We start from the raw sequence: 27,612 nt of genomic DNA, 5'->3' as shown, positions 1-27,612 counted from the left end.
GTCACAGATATAAAGGTCACCTTTATCATTCAATATCATTTTGATATTCAAATTTTGCATTTAGTGTATTCATGTAATGCATGATGGCATCTAAAATCGTTATGTGTCAAATGATGAATGCTTGCACGGATATCAGAATATTTACGAAATGGTCTCGTCCGACGCACGGACAAGGCCCGTCTCAGTGTTTACTGCTTCCGGTGTCGACACAAGGAACCTCAAACGAACGTGCAGTAAAATATGACATAACACTCCTGGTCATTGTACAACTGTACAGCAAATATTTGCCAAAGAACCAGGTCCCGTGGCCCCACCATGCTCAGCTCAGTGTGGACCCAGCCCGGCCGGGAGACCAGGGTAAGAGACCCGATGCTCGACAAGGAAGAAGACGAGCCCGAACACCGCGGGCCAGAACACAACATGGAGCCGGGGGAACCCAGGGACCAGTGGGCCCGGAAGGCCGAGTTTCTCCTGGCCATGGTCGGCTATGCTGTCGGACTGGGAAACGTCTGGAGGTTTCCTTACCTCTGCTACAAAAGCGGTGGTGGTAAGTTTCCTTTGTACACACCGCCATGCTGTCATATTTTTTAGGTCGTAACGTTTTGTGCATGGCATTCAAAGTCCGTTGTCGTCACAAACTGATCAGTTAAAAACATTTGCGATTTAACCTCTTAATGAATGGTCCCAAAATGTCTGTCTGCTTGGGTTTAATTTACTTACATTTTTTGTTGTTGCTTTTAACCTCCTTGGTTAAGACAACTACTAAGGTATGACTGATAAATCTAAATATTACAAAACAGTTTTGTTGACATGGCCGACTTTATGGGACAGGTTCCGTTGGCCATGGGAACTAAAAGTCATAGTCAAAGAAATCTGCCATGTCAACAAAACTGTTTTATAATATTTAGATTTATTAGTAATACTTAAAGTAGTAGTGTTAACACATCCGGGAAAAGCAAAAATATGTCCCGGACTACACTGGGTGTTTCTGTTGTGTTTTGCGTTATAAATAAAGCACAACCATAAATAAAGGAAGATATCTACCTGAAAAAATATAATTTCCAGCTCGAAAGTTCATCAATAATTGCCTTTTCAGGAACTTCTTCAGGCACATTCTGTACATAACATGCCAAGAATTTATTATACGGAACTAGCAGTTTTTGAAATCTTACGCATTATTGAACAGACAAACATATCAAGTTTTCAACATTTAAGCGGCATATTTTGGACAGTTGATGGATTTTAACTTTTTTGATTGTACATCTATATTTGCCCTCCCTCCTTAGCCATGCTTATAAAAGATTTGCATATCTTTTTAGTTATTTTAACCATTCACAATGGGCTACTTGTAACATGATACGTAACTGTTTCACAAACCTGTTGAACAGGTATTTTTTAAAACTGTGAGTGTGCATGTCTTTGCCTTTTGTAGAATACCCTATGATATATGCCTATTGTGTGATGATAAACATGTAGACATGCAATGAAAATGGGATCTATGCATTCTATAGCATTGCTTTTTATTTACCAAGGTGTGTCTGCTATAAGCACTAAGTATGTTGTCAAACTCTGTTTACCTCGATGACTCAGTGATTTTTGCTGGGTGTTGTGGCCTGAATGCTAGAGCTTCGAATTCTGTGTTGATACACATTTACAGGAAGACTTATGTTTTGAGAAAATATCAACAGAAAATATTTGCCGATTCAAACACATTGTGACTGAAAAGTTTAAATTGTAGCTCTGTCATGTTGTGCACTTCACACTCTGTGTATGCTGGAAATTTTAAGTACTATGACTGCTGTTTGTATCTTCCCAAACTTTAGCCTTGGAGATGCTAAAAGCGTCCTTGAGATGTTGGAGAGTTTGGTAAATGATTACAGTAAACATCTAACGTTAGTCATGGCGACTTGTAGGGCTTATTTTTACTTGCTGTCTTGTAGTACAGGCTTTATACAAGACAGCAAGTAAAAGTAAGCCCTGCAACAGTTGCCATGGCAAGTAAACATGGCCATTGCTTGGTTTACTGCAGTGTTAAGTATAAGGTCCTAAGACGTTCAGGTTGAAAACACCCTGTTGAGTAAACTCACTGTCAGTGTCAGGTTTCTTAAGGTACACATTAGATCTAGACAATAAGGTTCAAAACACCCTGTTGTGTGTACATGCACAGTGGCAGTGCCTAGTTTTCGGTGCACCTTATAGTCCTGATTATTTAAAGTTGAAAACATCACTTTAGGTAGTCTTGCAGTTGGTATCAGGTTTGAAAATACATTATCATTATAAGATACCAACCTACAATATTTTCAGATTACACCTTTACAGGTAGAAATGCATGTTAACAACAAAAGATTAAGGCCATGAACAATATTTATAAGTCTATATGTTCATTACTAGTATGCCTATGCCATACAGTGTTCTCACCAGGATTTTTTCACAGCATAGGGGTCAGGTACAGAAGGCCAACTTAACGAAGTGCAAGTCACGCGTGGACTCGGTGGAGTGACCAGAGTAGGGAGTCCGGCATGTTCTCCCGGAAAATTTGTAAATTCATAACCCAATAGAGTTTTTCCTCTGTCACAGCCTCATTCTAAAACCAAATATGAACTTTTTATAAGATTTATGAAGGGTCACAAGGTTTGTCCCAGAAAGAAACACCCCTATGCTGGTTGAAACACAGCATAGGTGTCCAGATCACAGCATAGGGGGTCCAAATCACAGCATAGGGGGCCCCTATGCTGAAAAGGCCAGGCGAGAACACTGCCATATCATCTATATCATTGTACCAATAAAAGATCACTTACAGATACATGTAGTCAGAAGATTTTGCTGACACAATTTATATCTTATGTGATCACAAGTACTGTATACTTTCTTTGTACACACGCATGCTTTGAAAACTTTGTGCGTGTGTTTTCCAGGTGCCTTCCTCATCCCTTACTTCATCATGCTGTTCCTGTGTGGTATTCCCCTCCTGTACATGGAGCTGGCAGTGGGACAGTACACACAGCAGGGGCCTGTGGGGGCACTGGGCAAGATCTGCCCTCTCCTGAAAGGTATGATACCACAGTCATTTTTTTCTTATTCTATTCTTTTCCAAAGTTTTCTATCATTTGTCTGACAGTGTGACCAATGACCGGTAGGCCATGTCTGGTGTCAGTTTTTAAAAGCATTCTTTTTTTTTCTCTCTTTCGGTTTGTGCAAGAAGGCTACAAATGTATATGTAGCCTAATGGTTTGTGTTTACAATGACGCAGCAGATTTCGGACTTCATGATTCCGTTGTACTTTGATCCCCATTCATAACCAAATCTAAAAGCTCACAGTTGTATAACATAACAGTTGTATAACATTACAGTGTGCATGTGGCCTGCACACTCATTTTTATAAGGTAATTAACACAAGCTATTTTAATTTCCCGTATGGAAAGCTGCCAGTATCTATTTCCATGTAATTCGTATTTAGGGTGGCAAAAATTTTCATAGCATAATTCATTGGTGGCCCTTCAGATTAGAATTTAGCCTAGACTGTTTGTCAGGACCCCCTTAACCCATGTAGGCCCAAAGAGACTTTTTGCTTCGTCATGCTAAACCATGCAGGCGTTGAGTTGTTTTTCAAGCATGTGTATCAAACGTGTTGCTAGCAGTAGAAGGCCTTTGATACACTATTTGAGAATTGCTATTTGCTTTGCACACAGAATTACCTGAAGAGGGAGTCCAAGTCAATAAAGGCAATTTCTCTTTTGTTAGTTTTCAAAGCATACTGCGCATTGTTTAAAGAAACCCAGGGGTAAAAGTTTGATTTGCAATATTTTAATACATGTATGTGATGAATCATACATACCTTTCATGAAAAGAAGACAATATTTTGGTCCGAGTATGATAACTGCAGAGTTGTGAATTCTGTCTACTGTTCAGTTGTTATGCACACATTAACTAAGTACTGTAAATGCATTTAAGTTCGTGGTGATATTAATTTTGCAGTTGAAACAATGGGGTAGGTGAGCAGTAGAGAACAAGCATTTTACGGTAGTTTTAAGGTCGTGGTGAAGAGGTCGCGGCAGAAACCTTGAAGATAAAACCACCACGAACTTAAATGCATTTACGGTACTGCGGCTATGAATATGTTATACTTACTCTAACTATAGATATTATATTCATGTCAGGCTTTTTCCTGTGAGATGTTTTAGACGTGTATACTAACCATGTGACTCTAGACAGCTGACAAGCTATACCTTCTTAAGATCTATGAATTTAAGATTTCTGAGCTCGAAATACTCACTAATGCTGTATGCAAATAATGCAGAATGTATTTTAAGAGTCCAGCTTAGGATATGAAGAAATTGAAATTTACAGGCAACAAGAATTTTCTGCTAAATGAAATGGAGAAGGATGAAGTAGCCAATTATTTCAAACTAAGGCTACATCGGAAGAAGCTGACAAATAGCAGTTCCTACAGCAACTCTCCTTGTAATCCTTTGACCTAGGTCAAAGGCACATGTTAAGTGCATAGTATGATGAATATTGAATTATTATATAAATTGTAGTTTGTCCAAAAAAACAGCTTGGATGTTTCCAGATAGTTTTCTCAAGTGACTGGTAAATTTGCGACAAATTGCAACATTGTAGGTGACTCAAAAGAAGATTTTTGAGCCCCGAATGTAACGTTATGATCTTCCTTTTCAGGTGCTTTGGTGGGTTTTTTTTATTGACATTGATATGCAGAGGTTTAAAATTAAACTTTGACCCAATCTGTCCTCTGCTTGTCAGTTTTTCACACAGGTCTTGCCTAAGGTACCGCACAAACGGTAAATATCATCCCGTTCAAACTCATCCCGATCAAAATCTTCTGAACAGGTAGAACTTACTAGCTTGTCTTCAACCTTGTTCCTTTTTTTTTTTATCATTTACTACTTTTCAAGTTCAGCTTGCAGACTTAGTACTGTGGACTCTTAGAGCACCTCTGCAGCATGAGGAAGCGACATCAACCATCTGATTTTCACAATGAAGTTATTTCATTATATCCAGGTGTAGCAGGCCAGAATACGTCCCTGGAAGAATGTACCCGGGTACATTCTTCCAGGGGTTTAGTCTGGTCTGCTACAGTGGGAACCATCTGCTTTGACAGTTACTAACCAGGAAGGTTCTAGAAATGAGCTGTCTGCTTGTTATCCTTGTTTTCTGAGATTTTATGCTGCAAATCTTCCCTCCTACTCAAAACAGACCATGCAGCATTTTTTCAAACTTTATACAAACAATTTCAAACATATATCAATGACTCAGTATGAGGATTTTATACATTAAAGTGTTTGATTCAAACCATTTATGGCATGATTAGATTAGATTGAAAATCCTGCATGGGTACTTTTTCAGAGATTTAACCCTTCCTGAATTTAACACTGATTATATTTCAAACTTGTTTGAATCTGGCAGGGCTAGATTCCACTCTTGACTATAACAATGTTATAACTCATAGTGGCTGTTGGTAACCTTTGACCTACATTGTAATTTTCAGGAGCTGGATTGGCTACAGTGGTGATCACATTTATTTTCTCCACCTACTATAATGTCATCATCACCTGGGCTCTGTACTACCTTTTCAACTCATTCCAGGTCAGTGGAAGGAACTAAAGGCAATATATATAACCGTCATCATTTTCGTCTGTGACGTAAAATAGCAATTACATGTTATATGAGAAAGCATCATGTGATGTCAAGTCATGTCTTACACACACCCAGACGAGTCCGACTTATTTCCTAAAGAAAGACAAGTAAATAAGGAACACCTTATTTTCATGTGTAAACATTTCTATAATGTAAAGTTTAACATTTTATGGATCTACCAGTACCAATGCTTTTTGAAGATCCAACTGTGCCCTTGTTCCAGTAGGCTCTTGGTAGGTTTGAAGTCCTCTGACAATTTGATTAGAACTTTGATTGTTTTTACCCCACTTACTTTCATCATCATATAAGCATGCGACACCTACATAGTTAAAAAGTCTGAACATCAATTGAAAATACACAAAGTTAATTTCTTAGCCAACTCCATTTAGCATTTGATGTAAGGCAATAGCAAGAACTATGTTGAAATATTGGAACTGTGCTAAAGTCAGGGCTGTTGCCAGCTTTAATTTTTTTTCCATCCCACTTATGTTTCCGAGCCCATGTTCTCAAATTTCTTTGTTAAAAATGTCATTGTTAGTTTACAAAATACAATTTTATGTCATAAAGTCATTTTTTAAGGGGTGATATTTTTTTCCATCCCAAGAAGTAAATATCCGTCCTGGGACAAAATGATGGGTCCTGGAGACATCCCTGGTTAAAGTCAAATGCAAGGTTGTTGTTTTCACAGGAGCCACTGCCCTGGGCGTCATGTGACAACCCCTGGAACACTGGAAACTGCACGACTGGTCTGAACCGCTCCCTTCTTAACAACGACAGCACTTCACCCAGCAACGAGTTCTTCGAGTAATTATACTTTTTTTAATTTTCAAAACTTCGTTTTTCTTGCAAATCATTTCTAAATGGAACCAGTGGTAAAATCTAATACCACATTTCACTCTTTGTTTATGATAAAGCTTCAAACAGCTAGATATTAATGGTTAAGGTGACTGACAAGTTGTTTGGTGTATTTGTATTAATTAGACGCTGTTACGAGCATGCAATTAGCTTAGGTCAGACTGTTACACTGATGGATAGTTATACCAGTTGACCAATGCAATTTTTTTTAAATGAAGAGGAAAGAAACATTAAGAACAAGATTGGCAACATAAAAAGATGTTGCCATGGCGACGGTGGTCTCTGTTAACGTTTTCGTTTTTAGCCCACATGCAAATAAGGACCTCGCATAATTTCGGCATAAATCATATTAGTCGATCATATTCTCTACCAAAATAACACAAGTTGTCCAATGTATGAAAATATTGTTTTCACCAAAAATGATATCTTATCATTTCCTCATGAATTATGTAAATGAGGCCCTCTATGCAAGATTTGTGTCTAATAGTGGCCACATTTACAAATGGTGCAAAAATTCAATCCCCATCATCTACCACTATGGATTTATAGTATTTTGTCATTAATTATGCAAATTAAGTATCTATTTGCATAATTGATATCTATCGATATTTATCTCTTTCTCAGTTACATATGTCATGTGTTTGAGAGTCCTATAATAGAATGCAGCTGATTTATTAACTGTCCTCATTAATTATGCAAATCAGATATTGATTTGCATAATTGGCATATGATTATGTAAATCATCACTTAAGCTATCTACACACCAAAAATTATGATGATCCGTCATCCCCTTCTTGCGTTATTCTCTTTCAAAGTTTGAGTCAAAATCAGCTCCTGCAGTTCCAAAAAAAGCCGCTAGGGGGTCCAAATCTACAGGACATATTTTCCTAACAAAGAGCTATACACCACAAAAATCATGACTATAACATGTTCAGAAGACGAGATTTGAAAAGTGAAAGTTCCCCTGCAGTACCATAGAAAGTCGCTAGGGGGCCCAAAATCCAATCATTACAAGGTCTCCCACAGACCTACCCACCTACAAAATATGAAGACAATACATCCAGGCATTCTTGAGTTATTGTCCCATGGACTTTCACATTCCTGTACAATTCCTAGAATTCTTGCAATCTGCACACAATATAGTAAAAATTTGGCTCGCCCCTGAGGCGTCGCCAAAATCACTGATTATGATGTCCTTGTATATTCACAGCCACAATGTCCTGGAGATCAGTAGTGGGATTGATGATTTTGGAGCTCCTCAGTGGGATCTGTCCCTCACCCTACTGCTGGCTTGGATCATTGTCTACCTGTGTATCTTCAAAGGTGTGAAATCAACAGGAAAGGTATGAGAACAGTTGTATGATACGTTATGTACATGTAGGAGGTCTTCTTTATATTTTCTGTGTAACATTTACTGTACATTTTAAACAAAATTGACCAAACGACTAATCTCCAAGCAGATGTTGGGTGGCTGATCGTAATGTTTTTTGAATGCCAGGCTTTTCTTGAGGAATGGTTGTGAAAGATGTTGGCAGACAGGAAAGATTACGATCTTTCACCGCAACATCTGCTTGGAGACATCATCTATAGGTGTCCAATTTCCACTGAATCCAACATGACATTGTGTAATAAAAGACTATCATCAGAATAGTATTCATGAATCTGAGTTAGTTTTAAGAAGTTCATATTTTATCTATACTTACAGGTGGTCTATTTCACTGCGACGTTCCCGTATATCGTGTTGATTGCCCTCCTGATACGCGGCGTGACGTTGGATGGAGCTGTGGACGGAATCGTGTACTTCCTCAGGCCCAAATGGCATCTCTTGGGTACAGCTGAGGTCAGTTTAAATCTTAACAGACAGTCAACTTTGATACTTCTGCTTGTCACCGTAATACCGTTAAGAAAGAAAACCTGGTGGATTTGAAGTGGACTTAACTAACACAGCTTCAGTAATCCCAGAGGTAAACATGATTGTATGCACACTTCAAATATCTAGTAGGAGTTCAAAACATTCTTGAGAAGGTCTCGATAACACCATTTTTTTTAAGTGGCATTTTTTGGGTACCCGGCAACATAGAGTTGAAGTTAGAAAACTTAAACCAAACCTTTGTTCAAGGTTTCTGTTATTTAAAGCCTTTTTTTTCAATTTGAAGTGAACTAGAAGAAAACTAGAGTGAACTAGAAGAAAAGTCAATTTAAGTTTCATGCTCCTTTTCAAAGTATCAGGACAAGTAGAGTATGATAATATTTAGAACAAAGTATGCTTTTTGTTGTGTAACAGTTACTGTTTTCTTACTATGCTATTCTAAAATTTCTTTTTATCCTTGCAGGTGTGGCTCAATGCTGCTGCTCAGAACTTCAATTCTATCGGCATCGCCTTCGGAGGTTGTATCGCCTTATCCAGCTACAACAAGTTCAACAACAACGTCTTCAAGTAAGATATACAATGTCATCCATTTGTGCAAATAAGTGCAAATTGTCAATTAAGCACATTATTAAGTAACACTGTTTAGTAATAGTGTAATGATGTTTAGAACAAAGCACGGTATTATGTTGAGTAACTGTTTAGTGGTGTCACCAGCAGGTATAACCGCCCTTCGGCGTATACACCAGCTAACAATCCAATGACAGAGAAGTTAGGCAGAAAACCGTACAATCTTTCACCCCAACATCTGCTTGGAGATTTCTGTCCCTATGACATGTACAAAGCTATGGCTCTTAACCTTTGCCCTTTTACAAGTTTATATGACTAACTTTAACCTTGATCCACAGGGACACATTGATGATCGCGTGCATCAACTCGGCGACCAGTCTCTTGGCAGGATTCGCCATTTTTTCCGTCATGGGCTACATGGCGTTCTTACAGGGCACTACTGTTGAGGAGGTAGCTACTCAAGGTAAACACACAGTCCTTCCCTGTACCGTGTATGGCAATGCCCATCTCTGTTTTTTTATTCACACATCAGTTGCTCACCACTTGACCATGCATGTTACTGTTACGCTAACTTGCAGTTATATAATAATTATCATAGTCTGACTTACAGTCAAATGTCAGTATATCATAACTCTAGAAAAAGCCTATAAAAGTAGCTAAAGATATCCTTCTATATGGCATGTACATTATACATTTTTTAGATATTTCTTAAGATGATATTTTCTATTGATGTAAACTGTAGGCCCAGGACTGGCGTTTGTGGTGTACCCCCAGGCCATAGCCACGATGCCCGTATCTCCTCTCTGGGCCATTCTCTTCTTCATCATGCTCCTTCTCCTGGGGATCGACTCTCAGGTATCTACAAAATGATGATGCTGTACAGTAGTATATGTAGCAGTGCCTCCTACTGATTGGTTTGGGAATTGCAGCATAAACTGTTACGGTCGTAGACTTTTTAACCTCATCAAGCTGGTACTGTACAGTAATATGTGTATTATTATGTTGTTGAATTTTAAGTGTACTAGGTAATACAGTAGATGGCCTTATTTTTGTGTTTTCATGGTTGTATCTGAAGTAAGCAAATGTCACCAAATGTTGCACATGTATCTTGCAGGAAAAATATGACCGCTGTTTGTTTACCAAATTCTTAAGAACACACTTTAATTTGTAATATCCCTTTTATTATGACAGTTTTGCACAGTAGAGGTGATCGTCACGACCTTGTACGACCACTTCCACCCACTGATCAGGAAGTACCTGAAGAGGAAGGAGGTGTTGGTCCTCCTCGTATGCTGTGTGTCGTATCTGCTGGGGCTCCCCAACATCGCACAGGTCAGACTCACTCAGAGTATTGAAAATGTTAACTCCATTAACACTTTCCTGCCGGGTTACGTATATCTACCACTTTGAACAACATTGTGAATGAGAGATTTCTTTTGCAGAACATGTACAGGTATACAAAGTTTAGATATATACCTCCCCAGCTCCGTAGATTCACATGTTCGATTATTTGCCGACGATTGCTTGATTTATCGAACCATCAGCACGCCTTCTGACGCACAAGGTCTACAGTCTGATCTTGATGCGTTAACAGATTGGCAAAATCGTTGGCTTATGTCGTTCAATCCCTCTAAATGTCGCATCCTCCATATCACCCGTAAAAAGCACCCCATTCTAACCCAGTACTCCCTCTGTGGAGAAGCCCTCACCGGTGTCAAGTCCCACCCCTATCTTGGAGTACAACCGTCCAATGATCTGCGGTGGGACACCCATATCAACTACGCCACTAGCAAAGCAGGTAGGGTACTAGGGGTCATTCGGCGCAATTTGACCCATTGTCCATCTAGGGTCAAGGCCACTTGTTACAAAGCGCTGGTGCGGCCCCACTTGGAATATAGTGCCATCGTCTGGGACCCGTACACCACCAAAGGGATACAGGCGGTGGAGGCCGTCCAGCGTAGGGCCGCCCGAGTGACTCTGAATGACTACCGGCGGACTAGCAGCGTGACACAAATGCTCACTGACCTGCAGTGGCCCCTTCTCTCTGAAAGGAGGAGGAACGCTCGCCTCACCTTTTTCTATAAGCTAGTCAATAACTACATCAATATTAATACAGATAGTCTACTGAAACCAGCTCAGGGGCGCACCCGGGGGAGCCACACGCTCAAATTTCAACCACATAACGCCCGGACAGACTCCTACAAATATTCATACACCCCGCACAATCCCCGAGTGGAACGCCCTGCCTGGCACGGTTGTTACGGCTCCCACCGTTGAGTCATACCGCGCCAGGCTGGAGGCCTGCCCGCCTTAGCCTGGGACCTCCTCCCCCCCTACTTTGCGACTAGCGGGGCTATCTGGGGGTATATCAAGTTGAAGTTGAAGATATATGCAGGAGTGCAACATACTGGATGACATTGCATTGTATATCTTTGTTGATCTCTTTAAAAACATTATCTTAACCCCAAACCACAACGTTTTAAACTTGTTACACCTTGCTTTTATAGGACTGGTATATCCCAAAATGTGCAAAGTTATGAGTTTTACAAATCTGGAGAATTCTAAGAAAGATTTTGAAACTATGCTGAAACTGATGATAAACATAGTTTCAATTCAACATAATTACAAATTGAAGTTTTCATATTCATTGAACACAATCATTCATCTTTACTTACATTTCCAATAGAGCTACCCCTTTGAACCAGGTGTATCTTCAATCCTTCAATAGTGATTATTTGTGTCTCTGTAGGGAGGAATGTACTTCTTCCAGCTGATTGACTTCTACGCTGCGGCCATCTCTCTCATGGTCATTGCGTTTTTCGAAGTTGTTGCCATCTCATGGATATACGGTAAGTCATACAAAAGCTATTTTTGGAAACGTTATGTTCTTTGCTACCAATATTCAGTACAAACCCAGTTTTCTCTCACTTCTTTTAATGGTAAAATAGTGCAAAGTCAATTTCACTAGATTAGCTGCCCCCCATGGAAACCTTAAATCACACATTGAAATCAAAAATTCCAAATTCCAATCCTATAATTTTTTTCCATGCAGAAGAATACAAAGTAAATTTCATTTCCCTATTTCCTATTCATAGAATGTTTGAAATTTTGAATTATGATAATTGTGATGTAATTTTTCAGGCGCCAACAGGCTTGCCCGGAATATTGAAGAGATGACAGGAAACAAACCCTGGCTGTACTTCATCGTATGCTGGTACGGACTGTCTCCCATTCTCATTGGAGTAAGTGTTCTAGATATGACATTTTTATTGTTCTTAATTCTTTGTTTTTAGAATTGTTCATCAATGTTGTATAACTTTTTAATAAGATTTTAAAAAACTGCTTAACTGATTTTGTTATTCTAGATTCATTGATTTTTGTTGATTTTTCTATAAATCATTGATTTTATAAGAATTAGATTTTGAGCCTTGATTTCTTGATTGTTACATTAAAAATGATAGCAAATTTTGATTTATACAATGCCATACATCCTCAGTGTTTGTTTGTTTTTATCTGTGAGACTGAGAGGATCACAAAGCAATATAGGTAAAGGGGTGAGGTCTGCCATCTCTAATTGTCTTTTTTCTCTCTCTTTTATTAGGGGATCATGATCTTTGGGTTTATTCAGTACACCCCTGTAAGGTATGGTGACTACTACTACCCAGGATGGGGGCAGGCTATTGGCTGGGTCATTGCCTCACTTTCAATCATCTGTCTACCAATCGGAGCCATCCATGCAATGCTGAAGGAGAAAGGAGGCTTTGTGGAGGTAGGAAAAGAAGAAATGTTACAGATACCTGTCAAATATATGTATGGTGGGAAAGTATAATTCTGAGTACTTCTTTATGTGAGGTTTTACCATGTTCTGTGTCATTACTATTAATGCAGAAATGTTTGCAGTGGTTTTATGTTCACTTTTTTTAGGTGAACTCTTCACTGTGAACTTAAAACCACCACAAAAAGCTGTTCCACTGTGTGACTGTAGCGCTACTATTGTTTCAAACCTGAACTCAAAACCACGGTGACCGCAAACACTCCATTTTTCTCCCTACCACAAAATTAAATCCCTGCTTACATTTCTGCATTTACAGTAACTCATGATTTCGCCAAGTACCCTAAGGCATTGAAAATGTGAAATTTTGAAACCCTCTAGAATGTTTTGGTATGTGTGCATGGATTTTACTGGTGCTGCATTAGTAGATCTCTTTCGATTGAATTGTAGTCTGAGGATACCTGGCAGAATTATGAAAGTTGGCCATACCTATATCAGTGGAAAACAATTGGTACTTTCTTCAATCTCTCTTTCAAAATGTACAAATTTTTAAATATAATACAAATTCATTTTAAGACAGTTCCAGAAATAAGAGCTAAAAGCTTATATCATTGCACAAAAAGCTGTTCCAATCAAATGAAAAAGATATGTCCCAAAAGGTTCAACATTATGTTGTTGCCTTTCTCAACCAAACAGTGTCTGTAACGTTGTTAAAGCTAGTCTGTATTAAAGAATCTAAGAAATGATGATTAAAATCTAACTTGCTTTTCCTCCAGCGCTTCATGGCATCCCTGAAGTCGAAGATTCCTGACAGAGGGTCCCTCACGTTTGAGCCAGAAGAATTTGGCTCATACCGGAAGGAAGATCCAACTCTACCACCATCGTATAACGACATCTCCCGCCACAAAGGTTTCCCCTCAGCCCCACCCCTCTCCCCAGTGCAAGAGAGTGCCCTTTGAGTTTTTATGGCTTGCTGTATTGTATAACTGGTAAAATGTAATCTACTGCTGGCAAGACCATATCCAGAGGGCCAAAACAGTATCAAACTGGCCACTGGGGGCCTTGCCATCGGTAGATCTGCTTGGAGATAAGGGAAACTGCTCTTCAGTGCCAAGTTATATAACTTAAAACGACATATCACATCAAACCTTTGCACATCTAACTCCAAGTGTCAGGTTTTAAGCTAGCATTGAGGATGCGCTAGCTGTGCTTAGTGTCCTAAATGACAAGTATACGACATCGTCTGTTATGAATTTGATACACACTCTGATAATGACAGAAACCTTTCAAAGGGAATAGGTATAATTCTGTCACAAAATCATGAATTTTGTTACTTTTTTTTCTCTTGTCAGAAGTGAAAAGGATTCTGTAAGTAGGAAGAAGGACCTAAACCAGCATTTTTATAATACATTCCAGGCAATGTATTTATATTAAGCTTTCATTGATGTTATAGGGCAAGTTACATTTAGAGCCGTATGATGATAATGACTTTAAGTTTCATAGCAATGCTGTAAATTTTGCAAAGCTGCTTTTTTACATTGAAAGTGAATGACATTTTTGATATTTGGAACAGGTTACCAAAGGTAACAGTAAGTATACGCTAATACATTCGTCAGAATTTGTTTTGCTGAAATTCCTGTTATGTTGGATATTCTTAAGAATACTATAATGTACCATGATCTTTTTTTTATATTTAGCTCTTGCAACTTTACTACAATCTTCTGTGTGTAAAAGTAATGCAAATGGCTGCAAATGAGTCTCATGTACATATTATTACAGAAATGTATAATTTGAATACTTGAGATTTTAGATGATACCCTTGCCTTATGGTAATTATCATATTTTGCACTTCATAGCATTACATGTAGTGTGTTTGCTTGGGTGATTATGGAATTTGTTTTGAACTGACTTTGTTAAGGAGTTAAGTTGATTGGCAAAATCATAGATACACATAATGTGAACTTGAAGGAAACACTGCATTTTCTACTTGCAGTTTTAAAGTAAAAGAGCACGAAAAATAACCAGAGGCTGAATGAAAACAATGAATTTAGGAAGTATATTACATATTATGTTTTTTTCTTAAGTTTGCAATCTTACTATGCAAGGGTTAGCAGTAGTGCTCATTTTGTGGGAACAGTGAATTGAGTAGTTTATTTATTGAAGTGAGACAATCATTACTGTAGTAGTTCACTCTTTCACCTTTGAAAGTTACAGACCAGACATTGTGTGTCACATACATTTTGTACACATTAAAGTGTCCACATTTGAAACAACTTTTACTTAAAGCGTTGTGTCTGAAATTGTTTGTCAAACTTGTAGCATAAATTTTTAGTGCTTCTGGACATACTGCTACATGTACTCTCCAAGCAGAGGTTGAATGGGCAGATCGTCACCGTTTTATCATATGCCGTCATATTTTATCGCTAGCCCAATGCCCATTCAACCTCTGCTTGGAGAGTAGCTACATGTACAGTTGATTTGATGCCTCACATAGTTTTTTGTCTGTTTAATTGTCCTATAGCAGAGCTGAACCCACGTTGCCGAAACTTGACCTCCGAACCCGAAGGAGGTATGCGTGGGTTCGGGTCTGCTGTAGTATAAGGAGAATGGTTTGTTTGTAAGATATTAGAATCCATGACCAGAGGTGTTTTAGTTCTTGATTTATTTTTATGTGTCATTCTTTAAAGCTCCACAATGTAAGATTAGGATGATGTTGAAAGTCAGTTTTCTGGCCATTTCTTTATATGGTAACTTAACCCTAAGCTGCCAGATTTTCAGCCAAGTAAAAATAAAAAAAATGTTAGACCCCTGACCTCCCTCATGAAACCCTCGAAACAGCCGGCGGCCCTAACTTCCGGGCTTCAAGTGCTACATGCATCTCCTGGGGGACCCTATCCCAGTTATAACTGGGAGCGGCACACAGGGCATGTTTCTGTATCCCTGATAAAACCGGAACTGTCAGCTTAAGGGTTTTAAGCTATCCCTAGTATTGTATTACTGTTAGAATAGGAAGCTTATGGGAATGAAAATACAACGTTGTTGACCACACTTACCCTCTGAATAGCTACTGTTTTGTTTACTTCCAGCTAATCTTTGGTACCACCAAAAAGAATGGTGTAGGACTTTATACAGGTTGTTTTTGCGCTGATTTGTTTATCACGTTTCTCCAACAAAGTGAAAGGTATGGCGGAACCGGTGTTCCTTGGCAAAGGGCACCTTTCCAAGGCCGCCATACCGAAAAAAAAAAACAGGAAATGTGAAATGATGCATAAAATGTACCTAAAAAAGTCAATAATATGACGATTTTGCTATCCGGGATATTTTAAGTTTGGTTGTCTTCATTAAGCACATTTGAATAACTAAAAAATGGGAAATTCTGACAAAAATTCCTTTCACATGGCCATCTATAACTCTGATATTATCTGCGGTGTTATAAGCTAATCGAATGAGTAAGGTCTTGAACGTGAAGGTTAAGTTCGGAGACTGATCGTCTAGTCCACACCATAAGGGCATACTCATGGCAACGGGCGCTTTGGGAGTAATTCTCAAACGGCGCCAGGAAAATTGAATTCACAGAGATACGTTCGGTAACAAGTGGTTGTCTTCGGGCCCTGGCTATGGCTATATCACGTGAAGGGCTCTGTGAGTGGTGATTTTGGCGACACCTCAAGAGCGGGGCCGATAGTATAGTACTGCGATTGAGTTGAAAATATTCTAAGAATTGCGCGAATGCATCCTTTGAAGAACTGGTTTTGTTATACTTTGATAGCTCAAGCAGCTATGGATAGATCTGTATGACATTTGATATGAGTTCCGTATGGCGGTATATCTATAGGTGTCAGCAATACAAAGAAGTGTGATTCGGGACCACCTAGCGCCTTTTAATGGCACTGCAATAAAACGTCCAGTTTTAATATCTCGTGCTCTTGAGTGAACGTTATTTGCACAATTAATGAGAAAGTGGTATGATAGCCTTATATGCCAGGATAGGATTTTCCATCTTGGGACATCAGTAATTCGGGCGGAGAAAATTGTCAACGGATGTGATTTATGCAGGTAAGTTTGTTTGCATATCTAATAAGAAATAATACCTTAGCAGTAGGTGATGGGACTATCATATTTATGACATGTGTCACTTTGATACGTTGATGAAGGTTAGACATCCAGGTAAGAAGATACGCCAAAAATAGTTACTCAAGCAACTGGATAAGATTTCGAAACAGACTTTCAGATAGCATCCGCTATCTTTCAGACAGCATCCTCAGTCAGTGACAAAAGATAGCGGATGCTGTCTGAAACGTCTGACTGTTTCGGAATCTTATCCAGTTGCTTGAGTAACTATTTTTGGCGTATGTGTCACTTTGGTTGAGATTACATAATCAAACACAAATCATGGAACCTGTGGCATACGTCGGCATGGTGTTCTTTAAAACGTCTTTCTTTTAAGTTGTTTAACCTTTCTAAGGCACTGTTGCATTCTTGGTATTTACTACGTTAGAAAAGAAAATATATCACTTCTTTATTAGAATTTTCATTCCTATGGCTCTTTGATGAATTGTTTTCTAGTATTTCTATGACTAAAATAATAACACTTCACCCCCCCCCCCCCCCCCATACACTATTTGATTCTCATTGGGCTATTCCACTGTAACAGACTTTTGAAATGGAATAGACAATGAGAATCGAAATACAGTAGACGGTCATTAAGTGGCCATCGCTTCTAGTGAATGATGAATCCAGAGGAGCTTTAAATGCAAGTCACATTAGTAAAGACTCACTATGCCTTCCCTAAAGTGTAAAAAAAAAAAACGTTTTATCCCTGTAAACCTAATAGCTATCAAAGGTCCCACTTAATAACGGTGTGCGAACTCTCTTTAAAGTGGCGAGGCACAGCCCTCTCTACAGACGCAATTCACCTCTTACGGGCACCCTTTATAGTTAAGTGCATGTTTCAGCTTAAGGTCAGTCCTCGTTGATAGTGAGCGCATTAGTACCCAGTGTGAAACTTTTAATCCTACAATCTCCAGACTGCCACAAGATCCTCAGTTGTTCTGCCCCTCGCTTTGTTAAGGTCGACCACCGGTCATTGTCGTCTTAGATTCTAAATTTTGAGATGTTGTTGTGTTGTATTGAATAGACATAATTTACATTGTAAAAGCCTCGAAGTACGTACATAGTCAGTAAAATATAGTAGCGATTGCTAGATAATGGTTTGCGTTGAAAGAATTCGTCTCTGATCTGCTTATCATGCAATAGGTTATCACTGAATGGCAACGGTTACAGTATAGATATTGATCTTGTGTAAGTTGTAACCTTTGACTCTCGTACTCTGCACAACGCATGTTGTGTTGAGGCTCTTATTGAACTGCAGATACACTTTTTAAGATATCATTATTTTATCCGTTCAATTGCTGTATTATGTATAATGAATGTTTAACGCTGAATCACATTTGTATAGACCACAAAACATCCGTGCCAGTCCTATGCTTTGTTTCTAGGAGTACAAAAAATTACGTATTGATCCACAAATTTCTTGACGTGCTTACGAACTGCTTATTAGTTAAACCACGCACTGCTACATTCACAAGATGAATTTTGAAGCGACCCTTTTTTGACATTCCCCACTCAAAAACTTCCACGTCAACTATGATGACGTCAATCATTAGTCTCATGACTCTCATACGTTTGTCACGACCCATTCCGCCCACTATAACGTTAACCCAAGGAGAGTCCTATACTAATGAATCTGTTAGCTTTCCTAATAACACCCTTTCTATCTTGATCTCTTCATCTCGGTTATCTTTGCTTTAACATTCAGCAAGTGATAAAACTGATTAAGTCACTTGGGACCTTCTCCTGGTATTTTGATTACGATTTTAGCGCTAATTATATGCATTCGCGTAATGGGTGGATGGTATTTCACTGATTGCATTGCGTTTAGATACGCTAGAGTTTTGGTGATTCATCATAATCACTACTGATTAACCGTTGAAAATATTTTTATAAGAAAATTTTATACGGACAGAGTCATATAGATCTGATCCAAGTTCAAATCCAATTAAGTTAGACTTCAAATACAACTTAAGTTGACAATCACAACATATAAAACTATAATGTAGTGATTATGATGAATCAATTGATGTTGCATTAACAGTGTCTAGTCGATGTAATTTGACAGTCGAGATATTATTCAATTTCAAACTGATAAACAAGCGAGTTGAGAGAAGAGGATCTACCCAATTTCAAATGGGGGTGTTTTACACCGTTTGGCTTATTTGACTATTCGCCAATTGCACATGCTTTGAAGTTCTGCATGTCGAATCTTATTTGAAATTCAAATCTTATTGAAACATATGAAATGCTGTTTTGTGAAGTAATTTTCCTCTTAATAAGAAGTGGTATATGTTTTCTGTAAAAACAATCATTCTGCGACCACCCCCTTGTGAAATATCCAGGGTCCCTTCCTAGCTGCAGTGAGTATCGTCTGATATTGACCGAGCGTCCTTGTCTTTGGTTCACGCGCTAGAGTAGCCGCCGCTTCCCGCCAAAATGGACCACATACAAGACCGTATCCGTAAGCTTTCTCTGGAGATGCTGAAGAAATCTGGCATGTAAGACTCTGTGTGTGTGTGTGTCCGTCTTCTTCTCCGTCTTCGTGCATTGGTGAGCGTCTTGTTCATTCTGTATGTAACGTTATACGTCGTTAGCATTGGTCTTGCTTTAGTCTTGATGCGCTTGCAATGCTCTCGGGTGTAATGCTACAATTTGTTTATCTTTCTGCTTCAGTCTGCTTTTGGAAATTTTGCACACACATTGATTTGATTTTTTGCTTAGGCTACATTGTCTTTTATGTTTTTCGACAGGCTGTTCTTATTCTTTGAGATTCTTAACTTTCCTTTCTTTGTGCTAGGGCAGGTCTTATTTCGTTGGAAAGATACCAAAATGCACTACTTGTTTGCCAATTGAATACTTGAGTTAAGAATAGTGATGTCAAAGAGTCAACAGTGATGTCAAAAATGCATATGTGATGCACATAATGCGTAGGCACAAGGTCAAGACACATGTACAGTTAAATATTTTCAAGTGACCGCGTCTGCATAAAGACCACCTTGTCATTCTGTGGCCACTTATTCAATAGTCCCTTAGGTTATTTTCCCCAATGACCCAAGCAGTAAGAATCTATACTGCCCACCTGTCTACTGTGATCATTTCTTTAAGTCCACTGAGTAGTCTCCATATATAGACATGTTTGACTGTAACGAAGGTGTTGTTCTGACAGTTCTAAGCGCTATTTGGCACCTAAGTACTGCTTTTATTACGTCTGCTTCGAGGGAGATAGTGTAAAATGAAGGGTTAATGTGTGTGGGAGGTTTCGAGTAATAATAGGAGGTTAAAAGCGGTCATTTTTTAATGAAAAGAAGACGTATTCTAATACGCTTGATAACCAACAAGAGATTATAAAAGAGCAAGATACCTAGAACCCACTGTAAGAATTTTTTTTTCATTAATGTCATACGTAGAAAAACAAAAACGCTACGGAACGTTGTAGAAAATCCTAAAGACGTGTTAAGGGCCAGCAGTGTTGGGGGTCAATAAAACGTACAGCTCTTGCCACTGACCCTGAGATACGTTTTAAATCCTCTGTGCTCCCGTAGAATCAATAGTAGTCAATTGTAGTTTCGGGCTTTCATGGTTCTACAAGGTAGCGTGCGTAATGAAGTGGTTAGCGGCCCTGCCTCTGGAACTAGAAGCCGTGAGTTCGAATCCCGATCGTTGTCGCTCACCCGACATGCGCGCTACTGGAAGGGATATAGCAGTCCTTAGAATGCGACTTTAAGCAATGGTTCACTGCTCATTGTGCTTGTCGAAAGGAGTTAGGGGAATTCCCCCGGTGCAATGAAACTGTAAATACCGTTCAAAGAGCCTGTCTTCCCTGTCATGACCAGTAGAAGAATAGCTCTTCAATGAGCTAAACCGGATCGATATCACTTCCACTTTCAGTTAAAAATATCAATGAATTTTGACCCACAAGGGAAAGACAAGTAAACTTAAATCATCAAATGTCTAAATTTAAACAAGACTGCGGCATTGACATTACCCGATCGTGTACGACTTTTGAAGAGTTTATCAACGTGCTCACAACATCATATTAGATGCCAAACGTCATCCTACAATCCAAATCAATCTTCCTCTCTCTTCTAATGAATAGACAAACGTAGCTGATGACTAGAAAGCTTCAGGGACTTGTTTTGAATCGTTCGTGAGTGCTTTACATCATGAGGTAGCTGTCGTTCGTCGATGTAAACGGATTCGCCGGGCGCATAAAGGTTTCTATATTCTGATCTTTTGAAAGTATATTCTCATCGCATAGCAAGAAACTACTGGGGAGTTGATTGAATTACCAAGGATGTCCCTAGGCCTGTAGCTCAAGTGGTAGCACCCTCACAGTTGAGCTCCTGGTTTCCATCAGTTGGTAACCGGGGGACCCCAGTTCGAATCCGGAGAAGGGCATCCTGGTTGGAACTACTTCCGTCTTAGGGATGGACATAAAATGGGGGTCCCGTGATCGAGGAGGTTCCTCGTGCACGTTAAAAGGCACTACAACAGCTTCATTACTCAAATGGGTACTTATATTAGGTAGCTTTCTTGTTACTTGTCTCAAAAATCTGATGCACAAGTAGTAGCCACATTATTGTAAACAACAAGAAGACACCGATGTTCTGACTAATTTGATTTGTAAGTTAAAAAAGAATTAAACTAGAATGGCAACATTTTCGGGAAAATGCAGGATATTCCCCTCCCATTACCATGAAGTCTCTGCATAAATTATGCAAAGGAGGTCGGCATTAGCATAATTTATATACAGGTGTGTTCACCTCTCCTAAAGGTACCTACATCTGAAATATGACAATCGTAGCCTTGACGGTGAGGGATATGCATAAATTATGCAAACGAGGCCCTCATTAGCATAATTTATGGCCAGGTTTTATGACCCTTCCTAATGGTACCTACATCTCAAATATGACATCCGTAGCTTTCATGGTAAGGGAAATACAAGTTTATGCCTTAATTATGCAAATGAGGTCCACATTAGCATAATTTATGGCCAGGTGTAGTCGCCTTTCCTAAAGGTACCTACAACTCAAATATGACATCCATAGCTTTTACGGTAAGGAAAATTCAAGTTTATGGATAATTATGCAAATGAGGTCCTCATTAGCATAATTTATGGCCAGGTTTCCTGACCTTTCCTAAAGGTACCTACATCTCATATATGACATCCGTAGCTTTTACAGTTAGGAATATACAAGTTTATGCATTAATTATGCAAATGAGGTCCGCATTAGCATAATTTTTGGCCAGGTGTGTTCACCTTTCCTAAAGGTACCTACATGTCAAATATGACATCTGCAGCTTTTACGGTAAGGGAAATACAAGTTTATGCATAAATTATGCAAATTAGGTCCTCATTAGCATAATTTATGTCCAGGTGCATTCACCTTTCCTAAAGGTACCTACATCTTAAAGATGACATCCGCAGCTTTTACGGTAAGGGAAATATAAGTTTATGCATAAATTATGCAAATGAGGTCCACATTAGCATAAGTCATGGCCAGGTGTGTTCACCTTTCCTGAAGGTACCTACATGTCAAATATGACATCTGCAGCTTTTACGGTAAGGGAAATACAAGTTTATGCATAAATTATGCAAATTAGGTCCTCATTACCATAATTTATGTCCAGGTGCATTCACCTTTCCTAAAGGTACCTACATTTCAAAGATGACATCCACAGCTTTTATGGTAAGGGAAATACAAGTTTATGCATAGATTATGCAAATAAGGTACTCATTAGCATAATTTATTGTCAGGTGTATTCACCTTTCCTACAGGTACCTACATCTCAAATATAACATCCGTACATTGTAACATAAGGTACATATAACTTTCTGCAATACCATTAGTAGAGCTACCACCGCGCATCTACTTGGTTTTTGGCAGAAGAAGAAGAAGAAAGAAGAAGAAGAAGAAGAAGAACAGGCAAGCAAAAACAATATATCCCCCTTCCCACTGGAAGGGGAATATAATCACCATTTAACTTCGTAATGAACATGGAACACTAGAAGACTGTGATGATGAACTCTAGCGGGCTGCAAATACTAGCATTCCCACTGGAAGATTAAAATTAAAACTGACAATGACAAAGACGGGTACAGTAATTAATAATGATACAACATTGGGGTTGAGATGGAGGAAAACTGTTAAACAACGTCGTATTCATAATCATAAATAACACTTTGAATGGTTTATACGTAGGGCAGTTCATTCCATTGTAAGTTTAGGATAAAAGCAAAATATTTCTATTAGTTTCTTGAGGCAGGATAGGTGAACCCTGAGCTGAGTAGCAGGTTAATACGGAATTGTTTATGTAAATAGTTCAAATCAAGGCTTGATCCTACTAGGTTCCGGCGACTGCTAAGAAGGTTTCCTCTTTGCTGGTTGTAGGTAGGGCAGTATAAGGCCACAGCAAGATGGCTACAGTTTCAAAGTAGGCACCATAAACATTGTAAAAATGGAATTAAAGCAACAAAACAGCCAACTAGTGTTTATTCCTGTATTCAAGAAGTGCACAAGGTGACATTAGTGTGGTAGATTGGTATCACTTCACTTATACCAAGCCAGCAACTACACTCATGGCTTCCATATTGGTGTTGCTTTTACAACTATAGAACTAGTTTCACTTCTAAATGTACAATCAAGGCTACCACACGACATATTTTCCCAGTTTTGCAATTTTCTCGTCATGCACATTGACCATCTCCGCGGAGGGGAAAATTTTTTTTTTTTTTTTAAATCAAACGAAAATTAATGAGCGCGCTGATGTCACCACTCATCCATTAAACTTACTTGCTGTAGCCTAATGAGAAATTCTCAGCTAGTCTATGTGAGTATGGCAATGGGCCAATCGTCTTTAATTGTACCACCTGCACCAAGGGTAATCAAACACCGCACCTGGGAACTTGAGGCGTGCGTCATCAGTGTGCGTCTGCTACCTTCACCGTGTCTGAGACATAACTCCAAGTCTAACTATAGGATCTTGAAAGACGATAAGACTTTGTAAGTGGGCCTATAAAGAACTTCAAATATTGGATCCATACAGTGTGACGTTGTTACTAACCTGATGCGACAGGGATGTAATTTGGCAATGATTACCAGTGCGACCCTTCAAACAACCGTGGTGCACGAAGACCGTTATTTGATTTTTACCGTTTTGTCGCCACGTAACAAGACACGACGGTCACATGAAAAGAAATGAAACAGCACCTCTTCTCGCTAAGTTATAGTCAGAAGAAACGTCATACCAAGACATGTACACAACTCGACTTACGGAGAGAGCGGAATAAGTGGGCTCAATAGGAGAGGTAGGGGTTACGAAGGCTACTCGAGAATATTCCTTACCCCATTACCGTATCACGAAGACCTATCGCTTCGTGGGTTTAACACCCACACCCGGTCCCCCGAAAGTGCGAAATGGAACGAAATGGAACGAAATGGAACGAAATGGAACGAAATGGAACGAAATGGAACGAAATGGAACGAAATGGAACGAAATGGAACGAAATGGAACGAACTAAAACATATGTAACATTATGAAATGAAATACCAGTAAATATCGAAATATAAGGAACGTTGTAACATTCACAGTAGACGGGAATAGGAAGCAAATACATAATATAACGTGTTTTATTTCTTGAATCTGTTTGATAATAGTAAATACAACGTTTTTGCCAAGTTTGTGTGGCTAGATTCTTCCCTGAAAATGGGAGCGCCGCGTACGTGCAAAGAGCTTGGCCGCTCTTCCTTGATTTTACCAACTACCTGCAAATGAACTGCTGCAAATAACAGGGAAAACAAGCAAATTTGAACGAAATTGAGTATCGAAGTAAAGGCTAGATTATACAGAAGTTGGTGGTAACATTGCATCTCATAATTATAATTCACCAAGAGGGCATGAGGCAAGCGTAACTTCATTATTTATACATCGTGTTTGCGTGTTGTGAACTGTGAAGCCATGTCCTGCTCGTTCACACCCTCCCTTTGTTTTGTCGTGAACAAGGAAGCAGGAATGTATCCAGCGGTAGTTCTCAGGCCACGCCCGTGATTGAATGGAGTGTGAATTATCACATTGGTGACACAGCTCAGAGCTGCATTTGCATATCATTAACGTAGGGGTCCATTCTCCGACAGCCGATCAGCCGAACAATTGGTTGTACAAAAATCGTTGTTGCGGAGATATGCATATGCTACGTACTAGTTATGGACTAATACCGTATATAAATAAAACTTGGAAGTCGGAGTTTGATTCAACCTGTCGGTAGCACGCCCACGTGCACAGTTCTGATGCGCTGGCAACATTGGCGGTTCATTTGCATGCGGGGCTCCATTTACAACACACAAACACGCTGTATAAATAATAAAATTACGTTTGCCTCATGCCCTCTTGGTGAATTATGAGATGCAATGTTACCACGAACCTCTGTATAATCTAGTCCTTACTTCGATACTCAGTTCCGTTTGCTTGTTTTCCCTGCTATTTTCAGCAGTTCATTTGCAGATAGTTGATAAACACAAAGGAAGAGCGGTGGATCTCTTTGCACGCGGCGCTCCCATTTTCAGGGAAGAATCTAGCCACACAAACTTGGCAAAAACGTTGTATTTACTATTATCAAACAGATTCAAGAAATAAAACACGTTATATTATGTATTTGCTTCCTGTTCCCGTCTACTGTGAATGTTACAACGTTCTTTATATTTCGATATCTACTGGTATTTCATTTCATAATGTTACATAAGTTTTAGTTCGTTCCATTTCGTTCCATTTCGTTCCATTTCGTTCCATTTCGTTCCATTTCGTTCCATTTCGTTCCATTTCGTTCCATTTCGTTCCATTTCGTTCCATTTCGTTCCATTTCGTTCCATTTCGTTCCATTTCGTTCCATTTCGTTCCATTTCGTACTTTCGGGGGACCCTTAACACCTAACCACCATCTCGCTCGTAGTCACATCTCGCTGAATTTAGCTCCAAAAGACCATGAGATTTCCCAGATAAGCAATGGACTTGAAATTACCTCGAAATTGCCTGAAAAGATCACACAAACCGCAATTAGGCCACGCTAACTTGGTTCTACGGATGATATCCGCGCGCGCGCACAGCGCTCGTGAGTGCGACTCGCATACAACATGTATGCGACCAGTTTTTTGAGAATGCGACTATATTTAAAATCACGGTCGCACGGTGCGACTATCAAAAATTAAGACCTGCACCTAAATAATAGGTGCAGAACTAAGCGGTAAGCTGAAAAATAAACATTAGGTATTCAAACGCTACCACGGAAATCGCCGGTGAATTTTCCATCTTGTTCCCACACCCGCGGTACAAAAAATGTCCGTTCCAAGTAGGTATTTGTACCGTCACACACCATGCCTGTCACGTTCTATGCTTTCCCAGGCACAGAACGTGACACAGCCCGACCGTCACAGACTGTGCCCGGAAGTGCTGTCAATCAATGTGACTGACGGGGCAGTGATGCCCGCGTTTCCATATAAGGCAGCGTGTTTTTGTTTACCGCAGTCCCCCCATCCCCCCGTCATCTTTGTTTTTTGGGGCGCTGAGGTAAGGAGGAACAGCGTAATTCTCGCTCTGTAAAATAATTGAATAACTTAGACCTAGAATTGAAGTGGCACAAAGAGACAGTGTCTATAACAGATGCTAAAAAAAAAAAAAAATTGTAAGACTAAATATATTCTATCCAGGGAAACCAGATCTAGACTAGGATCGGGCCACTTGCCGATTACTTCGACGTCCCGAGGCAGTCAGCTCGCCCGATCTAAATCAATGCTACGGGAAGTGCCTGGGCACAGTTTGTGACAGTGCCCGAGTGTCACAAACCCTGCCTGGGGCAAAAGCACTGTTTGTGACACTCCGGCACTGTCACGAACCGTGCCTCAGGACACAGTCGTGAATGGCACGGTTCGGGACGGATTTCTGTTGTAGAAATTCGTGATGAGACGTCCGTCTGTTTGTGCCACATCAACTCTAAGTCCAAATCATCCAAGACAAGCGCGAAATGTATTTCAATGAGCGAGAATTACGCTGATTCTTTCTCATCCCAGCGCCCCGAAAAAAACAAAGATGGCGGGCTGCAGGGAAAAAAAACGCGTTGGGCAGACTCCTCCCCCTCAAAACACTAAGCTCCGCCCAAAAGCACAGTATGGGATAAGACCCCCTGTGTGTCACGAACTGTGCTCGGTTGGGCACCATTCGTGACGGTGTCCGAGTGTCACAAACCGTGTTTTTGTTCCAGGCACGGTTTGTGACACGCGGGCACTGTCACAAACCGTGCCTAGGCACCAAACGTGACAAAGCACCAAACGTGACGCAACTGTATTCCAACGACGCTACCGCGAAAATAGGCTAACTACCGCATGGCGATCGGTAAATTTTCTACCATCTTCCTACACCCGCGATACAAAAACTATTCGTTTCTACAGGCAAAGTCACCCATGAAAATAAAGAATATTACTTTCTCTTTCTCGTGGTGTGTTTGTTTATCTTGTTTTCTGCAAACGCCAGAAATTTGCCGATGAAAACGGCGCGGCGTAGCGCGCGCGGCCGTGATTCAAAACATGGCCAATTTCACTTCCGCCTGCGTCTTAGACCGCAGCAGAATGAGCCGATTACGAGCTTTAAATTGGTACCTGGAACAAAAGGAAAATTTATTTTTTGAGCATTAAAATTCGATTGTAACGAACTCTTTAATGATAAAAATTACCACCTTAATTTTTCTTCTTCTTGTTCTTGGTGTCAAAATCACGGCATGAAACAGGGCTACG

General features: G+C 39.6%; 2 protein-coding genes across 3 annotated transcripts in view; both read left to right on the top strand.

The window, feature by feature from the left end:
* The first annotated feature begins 98 nt into the window (after positions 1-98).
* LOC136445882 (sodium- and chloride-dependent GABA transporter 1-like) lies at positions 99-14,998 on the top strand. Of its 2 annotated transcripts, XM_066444098.1 has the most exons (15): positions 99-547; positions 2,916-3,050; positions 4,762-4,799; positions 5,507-5,604; positions 6,344-6,459; positions 7,721-7,853; positions 8,216-8,350; positions 8,844-8,947; positions 9,286-9,410; positions 9,690-9,802; positions 10,139-10,279; positions 11,697-11,796; positions 12,089-12,189; positions 12,549-12,716; positions 13,496-14,998. In XM_066444098.1, the coding sequence occupies exons 1-15, from the start codon at positions 102-104 to the stop codon at positions 13,676-13,678; spliced, it is 2,136 nt and encodes a 711-aa protein (XP_066300195.1). In that variant the 5' UTR covers positions 99-101; the 3' UTR covers positions 13,679-14,998. The 2 variants fall into 2 exon arrangements, with proteins under 2 accessions (XP_066300195.1, XP_066300203.1); XM_066444106.1 differs by lacking the exon at positions 4,762-4,799 and having other exon boundaries at positions 204-547.
* A 4,211-nt stretch (positions 14,999-19,209) lies between these two features.
* The window catches only part of LOC136446264 (synaptotagmin-C-like), a 31,676-nt gene continuing 23,273 nt past the window's right edge, over positions 19,210-27,612 (top strand). The window contains exon 1 of the mRNA XM_066444602.1: positions 19,210-19,330. Within this exon, the coding sequence (XP_066300699.1) occupies positions 19,269-19,330 (62 nt within the window). The 5' untranslated portion in view covers positions 19,210-19,268. The remainder of the gene's footprint in view (positions 19,331-27,612) is intronic.

Source organism: Branchiostoma lanceolatum, chromosome 1 (assembly GCF_035083965.1).
Source record: "Branchiostoma lanceolatum isolate klBraLanc5 chromosome 1, klBraLanc5.hap2, whole genome shotgun sequence".
NCBI classification, from domain to species: domain Eukaryota; kingdom Metazoa; phylum Chordata; class Leptocardii; order Amphioxiformes; family Branchiostomatidae; genus Branchiostoma; species Branchiostoma lanceolatum.
Note: the sequence above shows the minus strand (reverse complement) of the source record. Positions and strands in the feature narration are given on the sequence as shown.